Source organism: Cygnus atratus, chromosome 5, assembly GCF_013377495.2.
Source record: "Cygnus atratus isolate AKBS03 ecotype Queensland, Australia chromosome 5, CAtr_DNAZoo_HiC_assembly, whole genome shotgun sequence".
Classification (NCBI taxonomy): Eukaryota; Metazoa; Chordata; class Aves; order Anseriformes; family Anatidae; genus Cygnus; species Cygnus atratus.
In genome coordinates, this window is record NC_066366.1 from 31,649,775 (window position 1) to 31,672,342 (window position 22,568).

The following is a 22,568-nucleotide window of genomic DNA, read 5'->3' on the forward strand; positions in this document are numbered from 1 at the left end:
CATTTTAACATATCAAGATGAGGAAAAACAGAAGTGAATTCCTCAGCTTGCCAGATCGTGCTTTTACTTTGTTCAGAGGTATTACTCAGAGGTTAAAATGGTAAACTTCCCTCTGTTTAACTCAGCTGGAGCTGAGTTTTGTGAAAGCTCCATTTCATATCTGTAATATCTAGAGCCTGCTAATGGTATGCAATCAGTTGTATGGCAAGAATGGGCGGCATCATTTTTTTGTTGGATCTTTCTTAATTTCTTTGGGTCTGTAGAACTTCTTTGTTACTAGCACTATGTGTAAGTCTTATTCAAGGTATTTGGAACAGAATTCTTGCTTTATAGCAAACATCTTCTGTTAGTTTTGTTACATTTAAAAAAAAAAAAAGTGGGGAGGATTTGCGGTAGCATGTAGCGTGGAGGTGGGCAGCCTTAGGAAAGGAGGCTTAGCTTGTCTCTCCATACATCACATTGCATCCTTGCCCAGTGCTGTTCTGTCCAGCTAGCCTGTGTTCATGTGTTAGTATGGCTTAACTGAAGCATGCAGGCTTCAGATGATTATCAGTATCCGCAACTGTGAGTAATCTTTGCTATCTCTGGAACTTTGTAAACCGGTTTCCTGTAGTTGGGCTATAGATCTGGCAAAGGGATGTAGATGAATGTTTGCTAGCAAAGCAGAAAGTTTATAGCCCAGGTAAAAACAAAGGGTGAAGAGCAAGTCCCTTGAGTCAACAGGATGTCTGTTGTTTGATCTAGACTGTCTTTGGGACAGATGCTATTTTTAAACATTCTTCCTGTGAATCTTTTTGAACTCCCTCTCTGCTGAAAATTCCTGAGAAGGGCATGTGGTCACAGATGCTAAAAACCCAGGTAGCTTCCTGTGCTAATATAACACTGTACAAAAACATTTGCAGTTTTTCAGTTTACAGAAGGCTGGTCTTCCCTTTTGTGTGGCTAAGTGAAACTGATATTTTCATAATGAGAGGAAGTGTGATATAGCTTGTACAACCAGCACTGAAGACCTGGAGTATCTTTTTGGCTGTTCTGGTTCTTGACATGTGACTGAGCGAGTGTCTTAATGGAAAATACCTGCCTTACCAAGTTCTTGCTGTCTCTGAATAGCTGCAGCAGGCCCAGAACTCTGGCTCTTGGGTGGGACTCAGTATTTGGAAGGAGCTCTTGCCTTCCTGCATTATTTCTGAAAGCCTGGCTTTTAAAGCTGCATCTGTGAAGCTAACTTGGAAGTATCATTGCAAGTCAGTAGTGCTTTATTCAAATTTGTTCTATGTCTAGTCATTTGAATATGCGGGTAATCTGAATTTGTATTGTTCGAGTTCTGAGCTCAAAATACCATGTTGAAAATCCTGTAAGGTGCTTGACAGTTTCAACTCTTTGTAAATTCTGTAAGTGTTGCGTGTGCCAGCAACTTCATGAACAGGCCATGAGATCATTTTTTTAGTCATCTAAAATAAAACTGCCATTGAAGTTTCATCACCAATGCCTGTCAGGTTCATGAGCTTTTCTGATGGGTAGCAATGATACTATAGATACTTTGGGGAATGTATTTTGCAGGAAGAACAGCCTGGAAGTCTTCTCAGGACAATGGAAAATTACAAAACTTATAAAACGATGGTAGAACAGTTATAGTGCTGTTAGATTAAGGACCAGAACAAACCTATTACTTAAAGGCCAGCGTTAATCTAGACGTGCTCAAAGCTATAACTGGTGCCATCATTGGATGTGGGACCAGCACTGGCAATTTGTGCTTAGTATTTCAAGGTGATAATTTTTAAGATGGTGCTGTTGAGAATGAGGACAGTAGTACTCACACATTCACATTAAAGCTAAGCAGGATTGTTTGCGTCTGTTTGTGAAAAGTAGCAAATGTGAGAGTGTAGGCTGGAGGCTTGGTTGATAGGCTTGTGGCTTCTCTTGCTTGTCATTTGCCATCCAGGAAGGTATGCAAGCAGGCTTTAAGTACGTATTCTGTTTCCACTAAGTTCTAGCATTTAAATATGTGCATCCTTCATTTGAGATCTTGCCAGTCAAGACTTGCTGTATCAGACTTGGCCCAATGCGCATGTGCAGTCTGTGTCTCAGCAGATTGCTCAGAGGGGGATGCATGATGGCTTCTGTTTGTACAGCATCGCCTGATTTGGTGCATGTGGGATGTATGTTATCTTTAGCCGTGGAGTTCCTATGGGTCTAACTTGTTTTACCCTGGGTATCAGAAAGTAATTGTTAATTAAAATAAATAAAATTGAATAAAAGCTCCTTTTCCTCAGTCTCAAATAGAAGTAACTGTATTGTCTCCTAACTGTATTATCTCTGCTGTGGAAAGGTGAGTTCAAGGTAGTAAAAACAGTCTGTTGCAACTGCATTCATTGAATAGTTATGTCTGTCAGCAAGCTGATGTTGCTCATGTGCTGTGTTTCAGACCACTCCCTTTCAGTGCTAGCAGCACTTGTATGGGATTGCAAACATGGACAAAAAACAGCAGTGTCTTATAGCGTAACCTACAGCACTGTGATCATTGGTAGAAGCATCCATTTGAGTGGCGCAGGTGTTGCAGGTGAGGGAATACTTTCCACCCTATTTTTGTAAAGTGACTGACTCAATCCTTTTACCTAGTTGTTGTGAAAAACTGGAATTCCTTTTTTTTTTTTTTCCCCCTAGCTAATAGAAATAGTGAAATGCAGAGAAAAACATAACTTTATGATTCTAGTGTGTGGGTATCCTTGGGAATTTTCAAGGGCATTGGAGGTATTTGCTTTTTTCCTAGCTCTCAGTCATACATTCTCTTACTTTATCTATTCTCCGTCTCTAGATATCTACTTGAACAAGACTTCCCAGGCATGCGGATTGGTCCAGAGCCTACCACAGATTCTTTTATTGCTGTGATGTATGGAGAGTCAGAAGGAAGCGTTCCTGGAAATGCCCTGGTTGTTGATCCTAAGAAGCCATTCCGCAAACTCAGCCGTTTTGGAAATGCTTTCCTGAACAGGTGAGATCTGGTTGGTTGCTGTCTTTTGATTTTAAGTCTGAATTTCTACTTGATACCACCTTCAAACATCAGTGCTGTTTACCAAGTCTTTTCTGCTGTATTCATATTGAACAGCATAAAATAAGTATTCAAGTACAAGCAGAAGCAGTGACAGTTCAAGTGAATTAAAAAAAAAAAAGGCAGTACAAACTCACACTAGTGTACAGCTCACTTTTTTTAAGGCATTATGCTAGCTGGAACTCAAGATCGGTTTGGGCACAAGTTTCTCTGCTCAATAAAACTAATATGGAAGTACTGTTGTTTAAAAACTACCATCCAGAATACAAAAAGATCTATTTCCTTTGATGCTGTCTTGTTCCTCTGCACTGGTCCCTTAAACACTAGAGGTTTTGGAGTAGCTCTTCAAAATTGTGAATTGCAGAGATACGTAAAAAGGCCTGCAAGAATGGAGAATATTTGAATATGGCTTTTGAAGGAAAAAAAAATATATTCAAGCTGTTAAGTGTATATTCAAGCAGTCCAGTAAAAGTGCAGTAGACCAGGATGATAGTGTTAGTTTCTGGATACCTGCTGTGTATTTGCAAAAACAGGCGGAGTTGTTAAGGAGCTGTGAATATTGTGGTAAGTAGCTTAACGCGCAGTTGGAAATATTTATTTCCATTTCGAAGTTATTAATAACTTCGGCATTGTGTGAGCAGTCACCTTGTTTTCTTCCTGTATTTGATGGTGATTTGAGATGGAGGCCTGCTTTTGCTAACCAATTAATCTAAATTGGTTCTCTTTTAACAATAAGCTTTCCTGTTTGGCTGATAAACACTGACATATGTGTTAAAAGTTCATCATGTATAGTCTATCTAGCTGTGCGTATCCACAAAAGGAAGTTTATGTTTATAGCTACTTATGGTTGGCTTGGCTATCAGTTTGCTGAGAGATATGTGCTGTGGGAAGCTGCAGTCAGGTCCTACTTTAATACTTCTGGGGCCCCCTTTCTGTGAGGTGTATTAGCTAAATTCTGTCCTCCAGATCACTAATCTTTCTTACCCCACTAATGTATCCTAGGCTATCTATGAAAACAGCTAACATAATTATCCTGTAAATAGTATTTTTCACAGCAATCAAGTACTTACACTGAACATGTAATAAAGCTATGTGTTTGTTTGCATGAAAGATTTACATAATGATTTTTTTTTAATTTCTCAATCCTAATGTTATGTTTTATGGATAAACCTAAGGTAGTACTTTTACATGGCTATGGACACTTAACAAAGCCAAACATCCTTTTCATCTAAATGTAACATGAGAGAAGACAGTGTCTGAGGTAATGGAGAAACTAAAATACAAACAAGAACACAGTAGCACAATGAAGACTTGTACTTACTAATTAGCTTCATTAACTTACTGATACTATCTTGCCACTTTTTCTGTGACCTGTTCTTATTTCCCTCCCTTGTATCTCACTGATTCTGGTAGATGTCTCTGCAAGGCTCCTGACTGTAGAAACTCGTTTTTTATTTCTCCTGTGTACTTGTAAGGAAGGTTGAGAGGGAGGGGGACAGGACCTATGTGTGCCTTTGGATGCTGACTAAAGTGAAAAAAGAACATTGCAGTATACTAGAAGGTTATGGAGAAAATCAGTACCACTGAGGAGAAACACATGGTCCTGCTTTAATCTAATGGGTGTCTGAATGGATGCAAAAAGGAGAAGTTCTTGTTTGGATAAACTCTAGATTTTCCAAAGGTAATCTTAAGGAAAAAAACAAACAAAAATTCAACAGGTGATTGGTGATTGCAAAGTTGTTGATTTTACTTTTGCAAAAACTTTTATGTTTTCAAGGATAGCTTAATATTGCTGGCTTTCTTTAATAATTCTTATAATAATATGAAAAGCATGAAAACATCAACGTGCTGCAAGAAGTTACGGTCATCTCACTCAGCTAAACTATATTTGTAAAGCTTTTTTATTAGGAAAAAAAACATGCGTTTAAGTAGTTTTGCTTTTTATGATATAACACTTGAAATCACACTTTATACAGCTTATGTAAGAAATGATAGTTCAGAGTCAAAACCAGATATTCAAATACAAGTAACATTACTGTTTTAAGTTGTCTGAAATACTAGTTTGACCTAAGATTATTAACCCACCTGTTGTCTTCAGGTAATGGATATATTCAAAAAGCTACAGACAGTTAATTGTGGTTTGAGTTTATCCTTTTATTTCATATCTCTTTCTTATGTATTTTCTTCCTTTGCCACTAATGACTTCTGTCAAGTCTGCTGTGTGTTTCCATTTCTGAGGCCTGTTAGCTCCCTGTTTTCTTGCACGGCCTTTTCCAGCTGTCTGCATTTGGGCGATGCCTCCATCAAAATACTACAGCATTGTTCAGCTGAAATAATGGTGCTCCTCTTCCTGTAAGATAGCTTCAGAAACATCTCAGTGATACTAAACTGGGCTTTCTTTGAGATAGTGGTAAGAAAAAAAACAGAGATGAAAACTCAGTCATCAGAATCTTGCAAATCTGTGAAAACTACTTCATGTCGTTCATGCTAGTGATGTATGCTTTTGTAATGGTTGTTGAGGTCAAATGTATTTTCTTCGTCACTTTTGTGCATCCACTGTGCTTCCACAAAATGTTTGCTTTAACACAGTGTCTCCTTTAGGCTTTAGAAAATCTTAAAAATCACTACTTTATTCAATAGTACCTCACTGTTACATTTTTAACTAAATTTCTGGGGATGATAGATCCTTATGTTGGCCATCGAGTTTGCTTTCAGTGGTGTTTTGCAAGCTTTGCAGATACTAGGTTGCACTGTGTTCTTGTCAATGTGGTCTTCAATCACTACCCGATAAGAAGATTAAACTCTTATGCAAATCTTTTAAAGGCAGTTTGTGATGAAGGGCAGTAAAGTTTTTTTTTCAGTCATGAATTATCCCAGAAGCATCAGAGTTTGGAGTGCAGGTTTGGCTTGCCAGTAACTAGAATTTACGCCTTTTTTTTTTTTCTTTTTAGAATGGTGCATGTGTGGCCCATGTTGTCAGCTCTTGCTACATTTGGAATTTTATCACCTAGATAATACAGTTCATATGGTTTTGCGGTTTTGCATGGCTTTCCACTGTTTTCCTTTCCTCTTTTTGTTTTGATGTGTTTTTTTAAGAAGCACTCCAGTTTTCTTTGTTTTGGCTGCCATACATGTTTAAAAACAAAATGGCATTCATTAAGGACTTCAAAAACTTTTTTACTTTTTTTTTTAAATCTCATTTCAGTCTTTCTAAAAGCTAATACATAAAGAGGGCAAGGGACAATCTACATGTGAGCTAGAGCTCATGCTAATGTTTTCTCTTCTCCTTGCCTGCAGATTCCTGTGTTCTCAATTGCCTAACCAGGTGCTGAAGAGTATCAGCATTATTGACAGCCCAGGCATCCTCTCTGGAGAGAAACAGCGCATCAGCAGAGGTGAGTTGCAGGAGCTGAAAATAACTGAGCACACTGACTATCAGAGATGGTCCTAAATCTCCTTGGTCTGCTTCTCTATTTTACATTCCATCTCCATTCTTCCTCCACCAAAAAAATAAAAATAAAAGTAGTTCTGTCTTTCTCCTTCTCTGTTTAAATGAAAGGAAAGTAATGCTTGGCAGCATTCAAGTACCTGCTGCCACTTCCATAACAGTATGGAAGTGAACATGAAATATGCAGAAAATTGAGGCATCGTGTTAATCAGCCACTGAAAAAGTGAGCACTTGTGTGACAAAATTCAACGCTGACAGGGATTGTTGCTTAAAAGACTCTGGATCTTCACTGCCATCTAGAATTACTCTTGTGACTTAACAGAATATACAGCTGTTGTTTCTTTATTGTTCTGAAACTCTATTTCTTGATGGTATTTGCCTTATCAAGTGTTTTTATGGCCTAATTGACCTGCCTACATATAGTAGACTTTCACCTAGACAGTGCTGAGTCATAACCTTAAGCTTTCCTTATCTGTTAACAAGGTTTTAACTTGACTAGTTTGCGTTTCACCAAGGTGTTTTTCAATGTGTTAGGGATTTTTCTTGAATACATAACTTGGCATAGTGCTTATATCAAAAATGTGTTTCTGCTGTAAGATGTTGAGCTTTAACCAGTATGGCTGTACCATAAGGTACAACCACAAGGTTTTAGGAGACAGCCTTGCAGTGCTCTGTTCTCTGTACCTCAAGTTTGCAGGGCAATTGCTGCTGAGGTTTAAGGTTTCATATAGTTAGATGCCAGCATTCCTGGTGTACCTGCAAGTTGCTGTACGGAGCTATTGCACGCACTGATTGTACACTGTTACGATTAGGCAATACTGTGCTCACCCATGTTTGAAATATTTCATAGTCAGATACGTTTCCTGTGTATGAATTCCAGATTTCTTATGCAGATTGAAAACAGGTGGCTTTGTGGAGAGCAAACTTGATGTATCCTGTGATGCTGCACTGCAGGGCCTGTCTGAATGGCTTTTGGAAGGACTTCAACATATGCTACAAGCCTAATTTAGTATGTTTTGAAGTTTGAGTTGTTTGGAGGCCCTCTTTAAATCACTGTGTACAAACGTAAGCAGCATTCTACTGGATGTTTTCTGTTTTTCTTAAATGTATCTCCACTAGAGAAAGTTTTGTTCTGAACTGTAACAAGGTGACAGCTTGTAGGCTTCATTGTTGAAGCTGTCATTTCCTTTCACTGAAGGTGATTAGAGATGTAAACACAGGGAGTCTTTACTTGCCAGAAAAGGTCTAAAAATACTGGGTGATTCTTTAGCAGAATTTCTTTTCTGACAGCTTCAGATTTTTGTATTTCAAAATTGTACATTTTTTGTTTAAATTTTCAGTATCTTTCTATTTCATTTTAGACTTGAGTTTTTCTTATGAAACTTAGTGCCGTTTTCTAATGGATATATGTAAGATGAGATTTTTTTCATAATGCAGTAATGGAATGTGACATGAAATAACACCTGATAAATATTATTACCTGCTTTCTATTCTGCATTTTGCTGGTGTCTATTCATATCCGAGTTTTTCAGTTACATTTCTAGAGAATTAATGGAAGAGTAACAACCATTCTTAGTTTACAGGACCTCAGCTTTTTCTCCTTTCACCTAGTAAAAGACTAGAAGAAAGTAAAGGTGCTCTGCAGAAATGCAGGCGATACGTTACTTCTCGGGTGTTCTATTTGGAGCTCTGTAAAGCTCGTAAGGTGTCCATAGGTGAAGGAGCCGATCATTTTCTAAAGGATCAAAAACGTACACTTAGGACAATATTCAAAGCTGTCTTTCTTCTGACACACCTTTCCTGCTCCTTTTGTCAGCCGGAGAATGTGCCAGAGGCTTCCTGCCTGTCAGCTCACTGTCTGCGTAAGTGTCTCGATGGGAATGTGCGAATGTGTGCTGGCATTGTCCCCTCAGACAATGGCTGTCCCTGTGCTGCTGCTGCCCTGTGAGTGCACCAGAAGGTTCAGCAGCATCACTGGTGATGTTCACAAAGCAGACTGCAAACATAAAAGTGTGTGTGGTCTGCAAGGTTTGAAAGGAATAATGAGTGTGAGGAGAGGAGGAAGGTGAAACAATGGCTGGCAGGGTATGGGGAGGAACTGATTTGAGAAAGGGAGGAGAATTTGATTCATGACTGTTGGAATGACTGTAGGATTAAAGAAATTATTCAGAAAATGTGGTGACCTTTTTTCTTGCAGTGTTCAAGGACCACGCCTTGATAATTTTACTGCAAATGTCAATATGAATGCCTGCTGACAGGAAAGGAAACATACATTCCTCTTTCCCCTGGGAAGCTGACTGGTACTGAACCCAAAGGCAAGGGTTTAAAGAAGCACGGGGAAAAAGATCAGAAAAAATGCACAACGTTGCTCACCTTGCATTTTTTTAGAACCAGAGTTATTAAGCACTGTTAATTTTGTCAGTTTGGTCAGGCTTGTGAAAATGTTGTTGGGAATTATGAAAAGTGACGTACATAGTTATAGCATTGTCAGGCTTTTCTTTCCAGTGAGGCACTGTCTGTTCTCTTTAGGACTACGCTGCCAACAAGAGTGCAGTAAGAGTGTCATCTGAGAGTGCTGGATTGAGACAGGTTTTCATTGACATAACTGGAAACTTACCCCAGGACTGGAGTGTTTAAAAAAGAATATTTAAAAAATGCTTATTTGTGTAGGATCAAGCTGCATTTGAAAGACTGGGACAGTTTAGATGCTTGCTTGCCGAGGCGACCGGCTCCGGGGCAGACGCGTGCTGCAGCGGAGCGCGGGATCGGGACAGGCAGGGCTATTTTTCGGGCATCGAGCCTACGTGAGGGAGCCGCCAGGCACCGGCAGCCCTCGTGAGGGAGGCTGACGAGGCGTAGGCGGAGCCAGCAGCGTCAGCGACAGCTCCTCCCCCCGGCCGTTCAAAGGCAGCCCTTAGGGAGCGCGGCGACCAGGGCCGGCAAACAGGGAGTGACGCGGCAGTTAGCGAGGCAGTTAGGGTGGGCAGGAAGGGCGGAGCGCTCACACCCGCCCATAGGGACACCTCCTCTAACGGCACTCTCCCGTCAGCTGGGCTGCAATGGTCTCCACCAGGCACGGTGCTTTCTCTAGGAAGTCAGTACACACCCAGACCGACTGCCCGTCCAAACATGCGGCGGTTCAGGTCTCCGGATGCGGGGAGTGTCTGAGCCTCTTGCTGCCATCGGCGGGAGGCAGAGGGACTGCTTGCGTGAGGTGCGAGCAGGTGGACGACCTGGTCCGCATGGTGGCGGAACTCAAGGAGGAGGTGCAGAGGTTGAGGGATATCAGGGAGTGCGAGCGGGAGATAGACTGGTGGAGTGACTCCCTGCAGGACCGGAGGGAGAGGGCCCGGGGTGAGACGTCCCAAAGGGGGGTGGACCCCCTGCCCTGTTGCCATCGGGCAGAGGGAGGGGACCTGCGAGTTGAGGAGGAATGGAGACGGGTCCCTTCTCGACCTCGCAGGAGATGCCCTCCCCTTCCGGCGCTGCCTTACCAGGTGCCCTTGAACAATAGGTTTGAGGCCCTGGAGCTTGAGAGACCGGTGGGTGAGGACGAGGTAGGAAGCCTGCCCAGGAGGATGCCTGAGGTGAGGAAGTTGACTCCACGCCTCAGGACTGCCTCCACCAAGAAAGAAAGAAGGGTGATTGTTGTGGGCGACTCCCTACTCAGGGGAACGGAGGGCCCTATTTGTCGGCCTGACCCCATGCATAGGGAAGTCTGCTGCCTCCCTGGGGCCAGGGTCAGAGATGTTACCAGGAAGCTTCCAAACCTGGTTCGCCCCTCTGACTACTACCCGCTTTTGATAGTCCAGGCTGGCAGTGATGATCTTGAAAAGAGAAGCCTGAAGGCTATCAAACAGGACTATAGGGGGCTGGGACGATTGGTGGAGGGAGCGGGAGTGCAGGTGGTGTTTTCGTCTATCCCTACGGGGGAAGGGAGAGGCACGGAGAGGACATGGAAAGCTCACGTGGTTAATAGGTGGCTCAGAGGCTGGTGCCAGCACAGAAATTTTGTTTTTTTCCACCATGGGGAGCTTTACTCGGCACCCGGCCTGATGGCCTCAGACGGGTCCCTATCTCCAAGGGGAAAACGGATCCTAGGCCAGGAGCTGGCGGGGCTCATAGAGAGAGCTTTAAACTAGGCAAGAAGGGGGACGGAGCTCAAACAAGGCTTGTTGGAGCCGTGCCGGGGGAAACAATGGCTAGGCTGGGGAAGAAGGCGATGGCCCAGCTGAAGTGCATCTACACTAATGCACGCAGCATGGGCAACAAACAGGAGGAGCTGGAAGCCATCGTGCAGCAGGAAGGCTACGACTTAGTTGCCATCACGGAAACGTGGTGGGACCGCTCCCACGACTGGAGTGCTGCAATGCCTGGCTATCGGCTCTTCAGGAGGGACAGGCAGCACAGAGGGGGTGGTGGCGTGGCTCTCTACATTAGAGAATCTTTTGATGTTGTGGAACTCCAGGCTGGGAATGATAAGGTTGAATCCCTGTGGGTTAGGATCCGCGGGAAGGCTGGCAAGGCTAGCGTCCTGGTCGGGGTCTGTTATAGACCGCCGAACCAGGATGAGGAGACGGATGAGGAGTTTTATAGGCAACTGACAGAAGTTGCAAAATCGTCGGCGCTTGTCCTCGTGGGGGACTTCAACTTCCCGGATATATCCTGGAAACACAACACGGCACGGAGAAAGCAGTCTAGGAGGTTTCTGGAGAGCGTGGGAGATAGCTTCCTGACGCAGCTGGTCAGTGAACCTACCAGGGGTGGTGCCCCGCTAGACCTTCTCCTCACAAACAGAGAAGGACTGGTGGGAGATGTGGTGGTCGGAAACTGTCTTGGACAGAGTGACCACGAAATGGTAGAGTTCTCTATTCTTGGCGAGGCCAGGAAGGGGACCAGTAAAACTGCTGTCTTGGACTTCCGGAGGGCTGACTTTGAGCTGCTCAGGACGCTGGTTGGCCGAGTCCCTTGGGAGGCGGTTCTGAAGGGCAGAGGAGTCCAGGAAGGCTGGGCGCTCCTCAAGAAGGAAATCTTAACGTCGCAGGAGCGGTCCGTCCCCACGTGCCCAAAGACGAGCCGGCGTGGAAGAAGACCGGCCTGGCTCAACAGAGAGTTGCGGCTTGTGCTTAGCAGAAAAAAGAGGGTTTATAATCTTTGGAAAAAAGGGCGGGCCGCTGAGGAGGACTACAAGGATGTAGCGAGGCTGTGCAGGGAGAAAATTAGAAAGGCCAAAGCTCATCTGGAGCTCAACCTGGCTACTGCCGTTAAAGACAACAAAAAATCCTTTTACAAATATATCAATGCGAAATGGAGGACTAAGGAGAATCTCCATCCTTTACTGGATGCGAGGGGAAACCTAGTTACTAAGGATGAGGAAAAGGCTGAGGTGCTTAATGCCGCCTTTGCCTCAGTCTTTAGCGGCAATACCGGTTGTTCTCTGGATACCCAGTGCCCTGAGCTGGCGGAAGGGGATGGGGAGCAGGATGTGGCCTTCGCTATTCATGAGGAAATGGTTGGCGACCTGCTAAGGAGCTTGGATGTGCGCAAGTCGATGGGGCCGGATGGGATCCACCCGAGGGTACTGAAAGAACTGGCGGAGGAGCTGGCCGAGCCGCTTTCCATCATTTATCGGCAGTCCTGGCTATCGGGGGAGGTCCCAGTTGACTGGCGGCTAGCCAATGTGACGCCCATCTATAAGAAGGGCCGGAGGGCAGACCCGGGGAACTATAGGCCTGTCAGTTTGACCTCAGTGCCAGGAAAGCTCATGGAGCAGATTATCTTGAGGGTCATCACGCGGCACTTGCAGGGCAAGCAGGCGATCAGGCCCAGTCAGCATGGGTTTATGAAAGGCAGGTCCTGCTTGACGAACCTGATCTCCTTCTATGACAAAGTGACGCGCTTGGTGGATGAGGGAAGGGCTGTGGATGTGGTTTACCTTGACCTCAGTAAGGCTTTTGACACCGTTCCCCACAACATTCTCCTCAAGAAACTGGCTGCTCGGGGCTTGGACTGGCGTACGCTTCGCTGGGTTAGAAACTGGCTGGATAGCCGGGCCCAGAGAGTTGTGGTGAATGGAGTCAAATCTGGTTGGAGGCTGGTCACAAGTGGTGTCCCCCAGGGCTCGGTACTGGGGCCGGTCCTCTTTAATATCTTTATCGATGATCTGGACGAGGGCGTCCAGTGCACCCTCAGTAAGTTTGCAGATGACACCAAGCTAAGTGCGTGTGTCGATCTGCGCGAGGGCAGGAAGGCTCTGCAGGAGGATCTGGATAGGCTGGAGCGATGGGCTGAGGTCAACTGTATGAAGTTCAACAAGGCCAAGTGCCGGGTCCTGCACCTGGGGCGCAACAACCCCAAGCAGAGCTACAGGCTGGGAGATGAGTGGCTGGAAAGCTGCCTGGCCGAGAAGGACCTGGGAGTATTGGTTGATAGTCGGCTGAATATGAGCCAGCAGTGTGCTCAGGTGGCCAAGAAGGCCAACAGCATCCTGGCCTGTATAAGAAGCAGTGTGGCCAGCAGGTCTAGGGAAGTGATTGTGCCCCTGTACTCGGCTCTGGTGAGGCCGCACCTCGAGTACTGTGTTCAGTTTTGGGCCCCTCGCTACAGGAAGGACATGGACGTGCTCGAGCGAGTCCAGAGAAGGGCGACCAAGCTGGTGAGGGGTCTGGAGAATAAGTCTTATGAGGAGCGGCTGAGGGAGCTGGGCTTGTTCAGCCTGGAGAAGAGGAGGCTCAGGGGCGACCTTATCGCTCTCTACAGTTACCTTAAAGGAGGCTGTAGAGAGGTGGGGGTTGGTCTGTTCTCCCACATGCCTGGTGACAGGACGAGGGGGAATGGGCGAAAGTTGCGACAGGGGAGTTTTAGGTTGGATGTTAGGAAGTACTTCTTTACCGAAAGGGTTATTAAGCGTTGGAATGGGCTGCCCAGGGAGGTGGTGGAGTCACCATCCCTGGAGATCTTTAAAAGACGTTTAGATGTAGAGCTTAGTGATATGGTTTAGTGGAGTAGTTAGTGTTAGGTCGGAGGTTGGACTCGATGATCTTGAGGTCTCTTCCAACCTAGAAATCTGTGTCTGTGTCTGTGTCTTGTTGTATAACAAGAAAAGAACAGCAGGCTTTTTGGGGGGGAATAGCTGTTCTTTTCCAGGTCCCAAATGTGTGTGTTCGTAGTCTTGTTTTTATGGTTGTTGTACTGTACCAGTGGGTGGGATTGCTCCACACTCTGTCCACCCCTGCTTCATGAACTAAGTGACTAATTGTTCTCTGGACTTGGATGAGTGCTGCAATGAGGAGCTGCCAAGAGGTAGCTCACTGCTGCAGTAACACCAGCCACAGGGCTGGAAGAACTGGACAATCTGCCTGTCCCTCCTTGCAGAGGATGGGTGGAACCCATCAAGTCTCCCTGATTATTTTCTGAATTGTAGAAGATTTGGGAGATGGTATTAGGGCAAGTTGGAAATTATTTACTTTAGGCCCCAACGGGAAAGTCTATCATTTGTCTAAATCTTTATTACTGACTGACACAGAAAATCAACCCACACTTGTACTGGATGATTGCATAGTTTTATCTTTGAGTAGAGCTGGTGGCTGTCATGTGCAGGACGGGTACTTTGCCCTGGGCCAGTAACACATGAGAGTTCATAATCATTGTTCTCATCAGTGGTTGCAGAGCTGGTAACCTTGCACGGTCTCTCATCAACTTTTTCATCTCATTGTTTTCATTGTTTTCTTTTGCTCTCATCTGGCTCCCCGTTGAGCCCCTTGCTGATGCCTGACCTTTGTGCCTGTGCTGGATGCACTGTCTGCCTTCTTCCTTGCAGCTCACGATGAGCTTAAGAGCTCTTCAGTGCTGCTGGTGGGTTGCTGCTCTTCTTCGTCCTTTAGCTGAGTATGAGTGTGACTTGTGACTTTCTGATATGTACTTGTAAATAGACTTTGTAACTCCTGAGACAGATAATAGCTGACAGCAGGTGTGGGGACAAACCTTTGGAGAAGTAACAACAGTAGGGCAGCAAAAGGTTGAGAAGCATCAACACTGATTTTTTTTTCTTTTGGTCATGTTTTCCATACTGATATGTGTTGAACTGGTACTGCTCTATTTATTGAAAATCCAACTCCATGCATGTACACTGCATGTGACAGGATCCTAAGTGCATTGTGACCCAGTGCTCTTCTATGCTTCCTTTAAAGAACATTGCTTTGACTGATGGAATAGATGCTGCATTGCACACTCTGTGGGGACAAGATAGAAAAATCATGAAGTCAACCATGTGGAAACCCTTGGCTGAAATACTTAAGTATATATTGCTGCCCTGTAGTTCAGATATACGCTTAATACTCTAACTGCTGAATCTATGAAAATGGATTCACTTGTAATTGCAAGTTTTCGTTAAAATGAATAGATTGTCAGATCTTAGTTATTAAATTATCTTTTTCTTACCAGTTTTAAGCAAGCAGATTTTTCTTCCCAAACCAAATGCTTCATTAACTTTTATTTCATTCGTATTCAAACGGAATGTGTTTGTTTACATATTCTTACTGAATATGCAAATTGTTTGTAGTTCAAAATCCATCAAATGCATGGTGGGAATTTATATATTTATTTATTTAGCCAGCCTTTTAAGTCCACTTTGTACCATTAGTGGAAAACTTACTAGAATTTAACTAGTTTCATTTTGCAATTTTACATATTTAATTTCGAGCAGATTTCCTTCTACATATATAAAGTCCAGAACAGGTTGTTGCATAGTTGAGATTTGTGCAGTGGTGCTACTATGTTGTGCAGAGAAGTAGCATAAGATTCTTTTCTCCCTTTCTTTCCTGCTAAGTTCTTATAGAGATAAATTATAGTGATTCATAGCGATTTTAATGAAATTGTTTGTGTTAAGTGAGAAGAGCTCTCTTCCAGATGTGTTTCGTGCAGCTCTCCTCCTTGCCCCCTACTTTTCATCTCTTGTTCATCTTTTCAAGAACTGGTCACAGAAAAGAATGTAGGAAATCTGGATAGGACAGGGTTTTTGCACTTTTTACAAAGTATTTATTTTAATGTGAAAGGTGGTGGTTTTGTTGTTGGTAGTGACGGTGTTTAGCCAGTTAATAAGCCTGACCTGCATCCTTTTGAGTCCTAATAATACCTTATTACCACTGCCTTCTCCATTCTGTTTGATATGACTGTGCTGGATTTTAGTGGCAGTGGGTGGGAAGACAGGTAACTGGGGACACTTTCGTACTGTTAACTAGAAATTCCAGATTTCATTTCATATGCAAATTGTCATTTTTAAACAAAAGATTTAAGGCTGAGTTCTTTCCTATGTTGATAAGCATGTACAAGTATGCTTTGTGAGAAATCTGTAATTCCCCATTTTTCCTATTTTTCTCCTTGTTTTCTAATAGAGCCTCACTAGGGCCAACAGAAAAAGCTGATTTGCTTTTGGGTTAAAAACCAACAACTTGAAGGTATAGTGAATAATGACTTGACTGAGCCAGCATTGTTTTAAGCAAAGCTAAGTGACTTCACAATGTCCCTTTATCCTTTTATTTAAACAGTGTAAAAGATGCTGGGCAGAATGAGGAGTGGAGAAGAGTTTTGCTTGTGTTTGGACAAGAAACATGGAGTATTTAGCTAACTGGCTCATGTACGAGTAGTTTAAGTGGTTTTGTTTGCTGGGGGAGTGCAGGTCTGAAGGCCTGTATTACACGGTTGAGAAATGACCAACAATGTCCTGGAGAGTTCACTGGTGATAAATGAGCTTTCTTTGTTGTCAGTGCTTAAATATCTGCTCCTGGAGACAAAAGTGTAGTTTCTATTTGGGTTACTTTACAACAGTCCTTGCATTTTGACTGCTGCCTCTTTTAGTTTGCCTCTCTTTCTGAGAGGAAAAATAGGGCCAGAATATCATCTCCCAGTCAAACCTTGCTGTTCTTCACTCAAACAAGATGAGTCATGTGCATGTCAAGTCCAACGCCACATCACTTGTGGTGACTCTTTGCAGATTAAATGTGTCACTTCTGAATAAGGATTTCCTGAATACTGTTTGCTGTGTGGATTAGGCTACCTGTTGCATTTAAAAAAGCATTCAGACAGGTGCTACAAAAAGGCTTTCCTTCAGAACATCAAAAAGTCTCTTTCAGATGATCAGAAAGGTCGCTGCCTGTTTGTGTTCTGTAATCTGTCACATCGTCAAAGCCATCAGCAACACAGGCTCATTACTGGTAAACTGGATTTCCAAGTTTGCTGTGGCAGAAATAACAGCAAGTGTTGCAATGCAAAGAGATAAGAGTTTGGAAATGGTTTTAAAATCCAAAAATTTTTGGTTGCTGATTTAGACTGGGGTGCTGCACTTGCAGCCTGTTACTACGGGCACACAGAGCTACCCAAGCTACCCAAGTGGCCAGTGTTAACAGTGAGAAGAGACCTTGTGACAAGAGCCCCACAAAGCTTCTTAGCTTGCTCTCCATGTTGAAGTCAGAACCTCTCAGAAGAGGCAAACATGGGTGTGAGATGATATTTCACAGCAACGTGAAAGATAACAATGTAGATAATGGATGGCAAGGTTCAGGAAAATCAAGGTTTTCTTTCAAAAGAAAAGGTGGTAATAATGAGACCTGTCTAAGGACATGTAGGATACAGTTGTCTTGACCTGTCCACAGATACTCTCCTCCAGGTAGTCTGTCTCCCTTTTTCCTCTTGGCAGATCCCCTTGTTCTGCACCCCCATCCCTACCTTCTGAGACTCACTGCTCCTAACAGGAGAACTAATAATGCGTTCTTTCCTCAGGCTACGACTTCTGCCAAGTCCTCCAGTGGTTTGCAGAGAGGGTCGACCGCATCATTCTCCTCTTTGATGCCCATAAGCTGGATATATCTGATGAGTTTTCAGAGGCTATAAAGTCATTCCGGGGCCAGGATGACAAGATTCGAGTGGTGCTTAATAAGGCTGACCAGGTGGACACACAGCAGCTGATGAGGGTCTATGGTGCACTCATGTGGTCCCTGGGAAAGGTGATCAACACTCCAGAGGTGCTGCGGGTCTACATTGGCTCCTTCTGGGCCCATCCTCTCCGAAACACAGAGAATCGAAGACTCTTTGAGGCAGAGGCACAGGATCTTTTCCAGGACATCCAGAGTCTCCCGCAGAAGGCCGCAGTGCGGAAGCTCAACGATCTCATTAAGAGGGCGAGACTCGCAAAGGTAAGAAAATATGCCAAGTTAACCGAATGAGTGATCTCTTCTGTTTTTTTCAGTGTGTCCTTTCTCATCTTTCCCAATCTTTGTACTCATAAAATGTGTGGTTTTCAGTAAATGGATTGCATTGTCAGTTTTACATGGAAGAGGTCGTAGAGGCAAATGGGAGGAAATAAAGACTTGTACTGGGGTGCCTCCCTTACTTTAGAGAAAGGCATTAAATCTTTTTAGGCCATTAAAACTATTGTTTGCTGGGAGGGGAGGTGCAAAATTTTTTACGCTCCACTTAACTTAAGATTAACATTAAACATTAAGATTAACTTAATGCTGCTTTTTGAAGATAAACCACTTTTTTTTTTGTCATGCTCCTGGTGTTATGGCATTAAAAACTGCTATTAACTGAATCTGTTTTGTATACATTTCTGTCAGCTTTTTATTTTCCTTCATTACAATCATTTTGGAAATGGAAAGGTATCAGATCATTTTTAGGTGTTTCTATGTAACATAAAATAAAACAGATAAAGGTGAATACAAAATACAGTGCTCAAGGGGCTTGCTTATCAGTCAGCTCTGGAAGGGGAATAAACTGTTTATCTGTAAGACAGCAGTAATGTAATTCTTACAGTGTCATACTTCTGTCTTCTGCACTGAACTTTAAGTACTGAGTCAAAATTACAGCATTGCATAGTATTTTTGTCCAATGTCTCTACCTCTGTGTTCTGAATCCCTTCTAAAACATGAAACAAAACAAAAGCAAACTGTTAACTTGCTGTCAAATTTGGATATTTTTGTTGTTGCTTGTTCGTGTTTTTTTTAAGTCCTGTGACTCATATCCCATTCTGATGAGAATTATTCTTATCTTTAAGAAACATATGTGCTCATTTGCAGGCCTTAGACTGCTTAGCCATACCCATGTGAAACTGTCAGTGCTTGTGAACTATAAACGTACTTTTCTGATTTTGCTAGAAGAATTATTTTAAACATAAGACCATAAAATTACTTAAGATTATTTATAAACTCTCTTGGAAATATCCCCATTTCATCAATTCTGTCATTCTGGAGGACGTTCGCATCTGCCCTATCAGAAAATTTCATGGCTTTATGCAGAAACTATGCTTCTTTATGCTGTCTATTTTTATCTGCTCTGTAGAAATTTGAGTATATCTGTAATTAAAATGCATGCATTCCCTTTAGATAGGAGGAAGCAGTGTTGAATGTGTATGGTCTGTTTTTGCTTAGCTACTGTTCTGTTAAGTCAAATGTGAAAGTTTGGTTCTTAAGACATTCAAAGAAACATTGGTTACACCACTTCTAGTGAATAGTGAATATATCTTTTTTTTTTTTTATCCAGTAAGCTTCTAAATGAGTAAGTAAAGGAATGTGACCACACTTTACTTGCATAGGTTATGTGTAAGGTTTTTCCAGAATAAAATAGGGCACGTTCTGTGGTGTTCTGGTGGTAGTTAATTATTGTACACATCACCATATCTGCATAATCATGTTTTTCTACTGCTTCTCTTTTGTGGTAATCTCTTCGCCCATTACTCAAAATTTCAGCTTTTTTATATTCTATGGTATGATAATGATAGACATTCTTAATTTTATATTTTTTTCTCTGTGTGTGAAAACTATGTCTGGGAAACAGCTGCATCTTTTCATTTGTTTGTTTTTTAAATAAAGAAAGGTTTGAGTTCTTTAAAAGACTCATCCTGTTACAGAGGTCATTTGACTTCAGTGGTCCTTCCTAGGTCAGAGCTTAAGAAGGCATGTTAATTACTTCAAGTTGTAATGGATGTATGTGCATTGCTTCTAAAAGACGTCTGACCTAGCGCTTCCCTCCCTTGTGCAGCATGAGTATCTGTGCCTACAAGACGAATGGAATAAATGAATTCACCCCAGTGAGAACAAAAGCAACCCACAGTTTCTGTCCTGGACCAGCTCACTTGCTGTGTGGCCACACAGATCCCTTTTGTTGGTGAAAGGTGGTGGGAGGGTGGCAAGGGAAGAGATGAATGGTTTGAGGGTAAGGGTGGAAGGAGGGTACGTGGGCAGGGTGGATACTTTGATGGCAGTATTGGTTCATCTTGATCACAGCAGATGAAAAACTCAAAGAGGTCTGCAAGTATTGATGTGTTTTAGGGCTTGTCATCCTAAATTAATGCCTTCCCTAATATGCTGGAATGGCTCTGCTTTTCTCCCAAGGCTTTGCAGGGCAGCCAAGGCATGCTGTTATTATAGCATACTAACTGCTCTGTCATCCTTTTGTGGCTACATAAATATAGACTATGTGCTCACTTCTCTGGGAGTAAAAAGGTAGGAATGCCTTGTCACTTCAGTTAGATAGCCCTGCCACTTAACATGCTGGGATTACTCAAGCCATTATCCCTTGCTTCCCTCAATAATTGGCAAGACAAGTAGAGTTACAACTCTCCACTGTTGAGACGGATAGACTAGTACAGCTGATTTTTTTCTGCATGATCCAGGAATGTAAGTGACAGGACAGCATTTTAGGACCTTGCTTTTGTTCTCACTGTTGGTACCGATACAATGGTGTACAATGCTCCTTCTTAAGCTGTGCTTTTTTTTTTTCCAAGTGTGTATATCTTTATTTTTTTTAATGCAGTTGCTTTCTCTCAGCCTCTCAAAGGACTACTGTAAGCAGCAAAAGTTAGTTAACACCTCTTTCTGTAAACATGAGGTTCAGCAAACAATTGTTGATAATATGTTGTCCTTCAGATGACTTATTTTTTGAGATGACTTTATTCATTCTGTTTCTTTTTATGACCTGGGTGAAGCTTATATGAGCAGTAGTATTGATTTCAACTTTGCTTCTTCTTAGGTACATGCTTATATCATCAGCTACCTGAAAAAAGAAATGCCCTCTGTTTTTGGAAAAGAGAACAAGAAGAAGGAACTGATCAGCAGGTTACCTGAGATCTATGGCCAGCTGCAAAGAGAATATCATATCTCAGCAGGGGACTTCCCTGAAGTCAAAAAAATGCAGGTAAAACAATAGATTACAGTTCCACTGTAATAATACTAATTTTCTGACACGATTGACAAATTAGAAAAGATAGAACAGAACGTCTCAGCGTTATAGTTTGGAGCCTTCAGGCAAATGGCAAAAGAGCAGAAGTGACAGGCACTGGTGTCAGCATGACTTGGAAGCAGTGAAGATGATTGATAATTTCCTTAGTGTGTGTGCATCCCCAGATACAAGACTGTAGAAATTGCCATAAGGAATCAAACTTCTGTCCTTTTAGTCAATACTTGTTTGCTATTGGCAGATAGTACTAAATGTTTTAGAAGATGGTACAAATAAAATGTTAGAGGGCTAAGCTGTTTCTTGATCTGTGTCCTAAATGTGGGTATTTATATCACTTCTGTAATTCTGTCAGGTATTTGGGTAGGTGAAGATGCCCATAGTCACACATCATTCACCCTTCTCTGTTCTTGCTCTTACTGATGATGTTTGCCATTGAGTAACAAAGGCAATAGGTTACCTGAAAAGTCCAGCTTTAAAGCTGCCGCTTCTGAAAACCATGATTCTTTTTTTTTTCCTGTCCTTTTGAGCTGTATTCTGTGAAGAAAAAGTAGCTCTCAATTTATACTTTTATTGTTATTTTAATATCTCTTACCTCTTGTTTCTTTTTTGAACTCTGTGCAAATCTTACTACCTGCTTTTGTCACTTTCTTTAGGGAACGACAGCTATGCTGTGTTAGCCATGCTTTTCAATTAATTCCTCAAGCCTCAATTTGCAATCTTTTGATCTCATATCATAGGCTTCTTGAATAATCTTTGAATTAGAAGATATCTGATCTTCCAAGTTGATGTACTTGAGAATAGGAACGTGCTGTTTGGGCTGACCTTGGCTAGTCAAGCATGTGATGGAGAATGTTTTTCAGATTGATATTTGCACATTATTCTGACCATTCATGTGGTATATCTACACTGCTAATCATAAAGAGTGATGACTAGCTGTTTTCAATAACCTAACCTATCTATAGGGATGCACAAGTTTATTTTACGGATTAAAATATTTAACTTAGGGATCAATTGTTTGCATGAGACCGTAATTTATAGATTTAGTACAAGATCTATTACATCTAGATTTTCACAAGCAGAATTGTTGAGGAAGGATTTCATGAAGTTAGGTTTTAGAAGGGGATTCGCATGGAAAAAGTGCAGTTTTTCTTTCTTTCCTTTGCCTCTTTCCTTTGTGATAGGAAAAGAGAGAATGAGTGACTTGTCAGTTTGGATATTGAAACAAAATTTGCACAGAACTTTATCAAACTAATAATGTATATCACTAAGCCTCAGCAGCAGATGGCAGCAAATATATACATGAGAGATCATTCATTTCTGTACTGAGGGGAAAAAAACTGAGAAAACAGATAGCAAACCTGACCTTTACTTTATAAGTTACCGTATATCATAAATTTACGCTGATCAGTTGCTGTAAATCAGGTGATTGTGCATAAACTTCACCTGAATGGAGTGATTGTTGTTCACTGGCAGCATTTCCTTTAAGAAATGCAAAGTTCTTTGTGCATGGGTGAAGCAATTTGTCTGTACTTCAAGTTTCTTGGTTTGTATTGTTACAGTTCTGCTATGTAGGGGAGCACCTCCCTGAGATAGATGGGATTTGTCAAAGCAGTTTAACACAGTTTTCTTTTTATTTTTGTTTTGTCTGTTTCCACTGTAACTCTTCTTTCCTGGTTAGCCTTTTGCATGTAGAAATCAATAAATAATTGCCTAAACAAAATTTAATTTTTAATTTTTCTGACGTAAAATATGCTTGGGCCTGTGTTGAAATAGCACATATCACTTAGTTAAAAATCTCACTGAGGTTGGTAGGAGTTTATACACAAGATGATAACTCTATAA

At 42.3% G+C, this 22,568-nt stretch overlaps 1 protein-coding gene across 1 annotated transcript in view; it reads left to right on the top strand.

Annotated features, from left to right (window-relative positions):
- EHD4 (EH domain containing 4) overlaps positions 1-22,568 on the top strand; it is a 30,876-nt gene that overhangs the window by 3,281 nt on the left and 5,027 nt on the right. The window contains exons 2-5 of the mRNA XM_035540136.2: positions 2,816-2,992; positions 6,347-6,444; positions 17,274-17,686; positions 20,520-20,684. Coding sequence (XP_035396029.1) covers positions 2,816-2,992; positions 6,347-6,444; positions 17,274-17,686; positions 20,520-20,684 — 853 coding nt within the window. The remainder of the gene's footprint in view (positions 1-2,815; positions 2,993-6,346; positions 6,445-17,273; positions 17,687-20,519; positions 20,685-22,568) is intronic.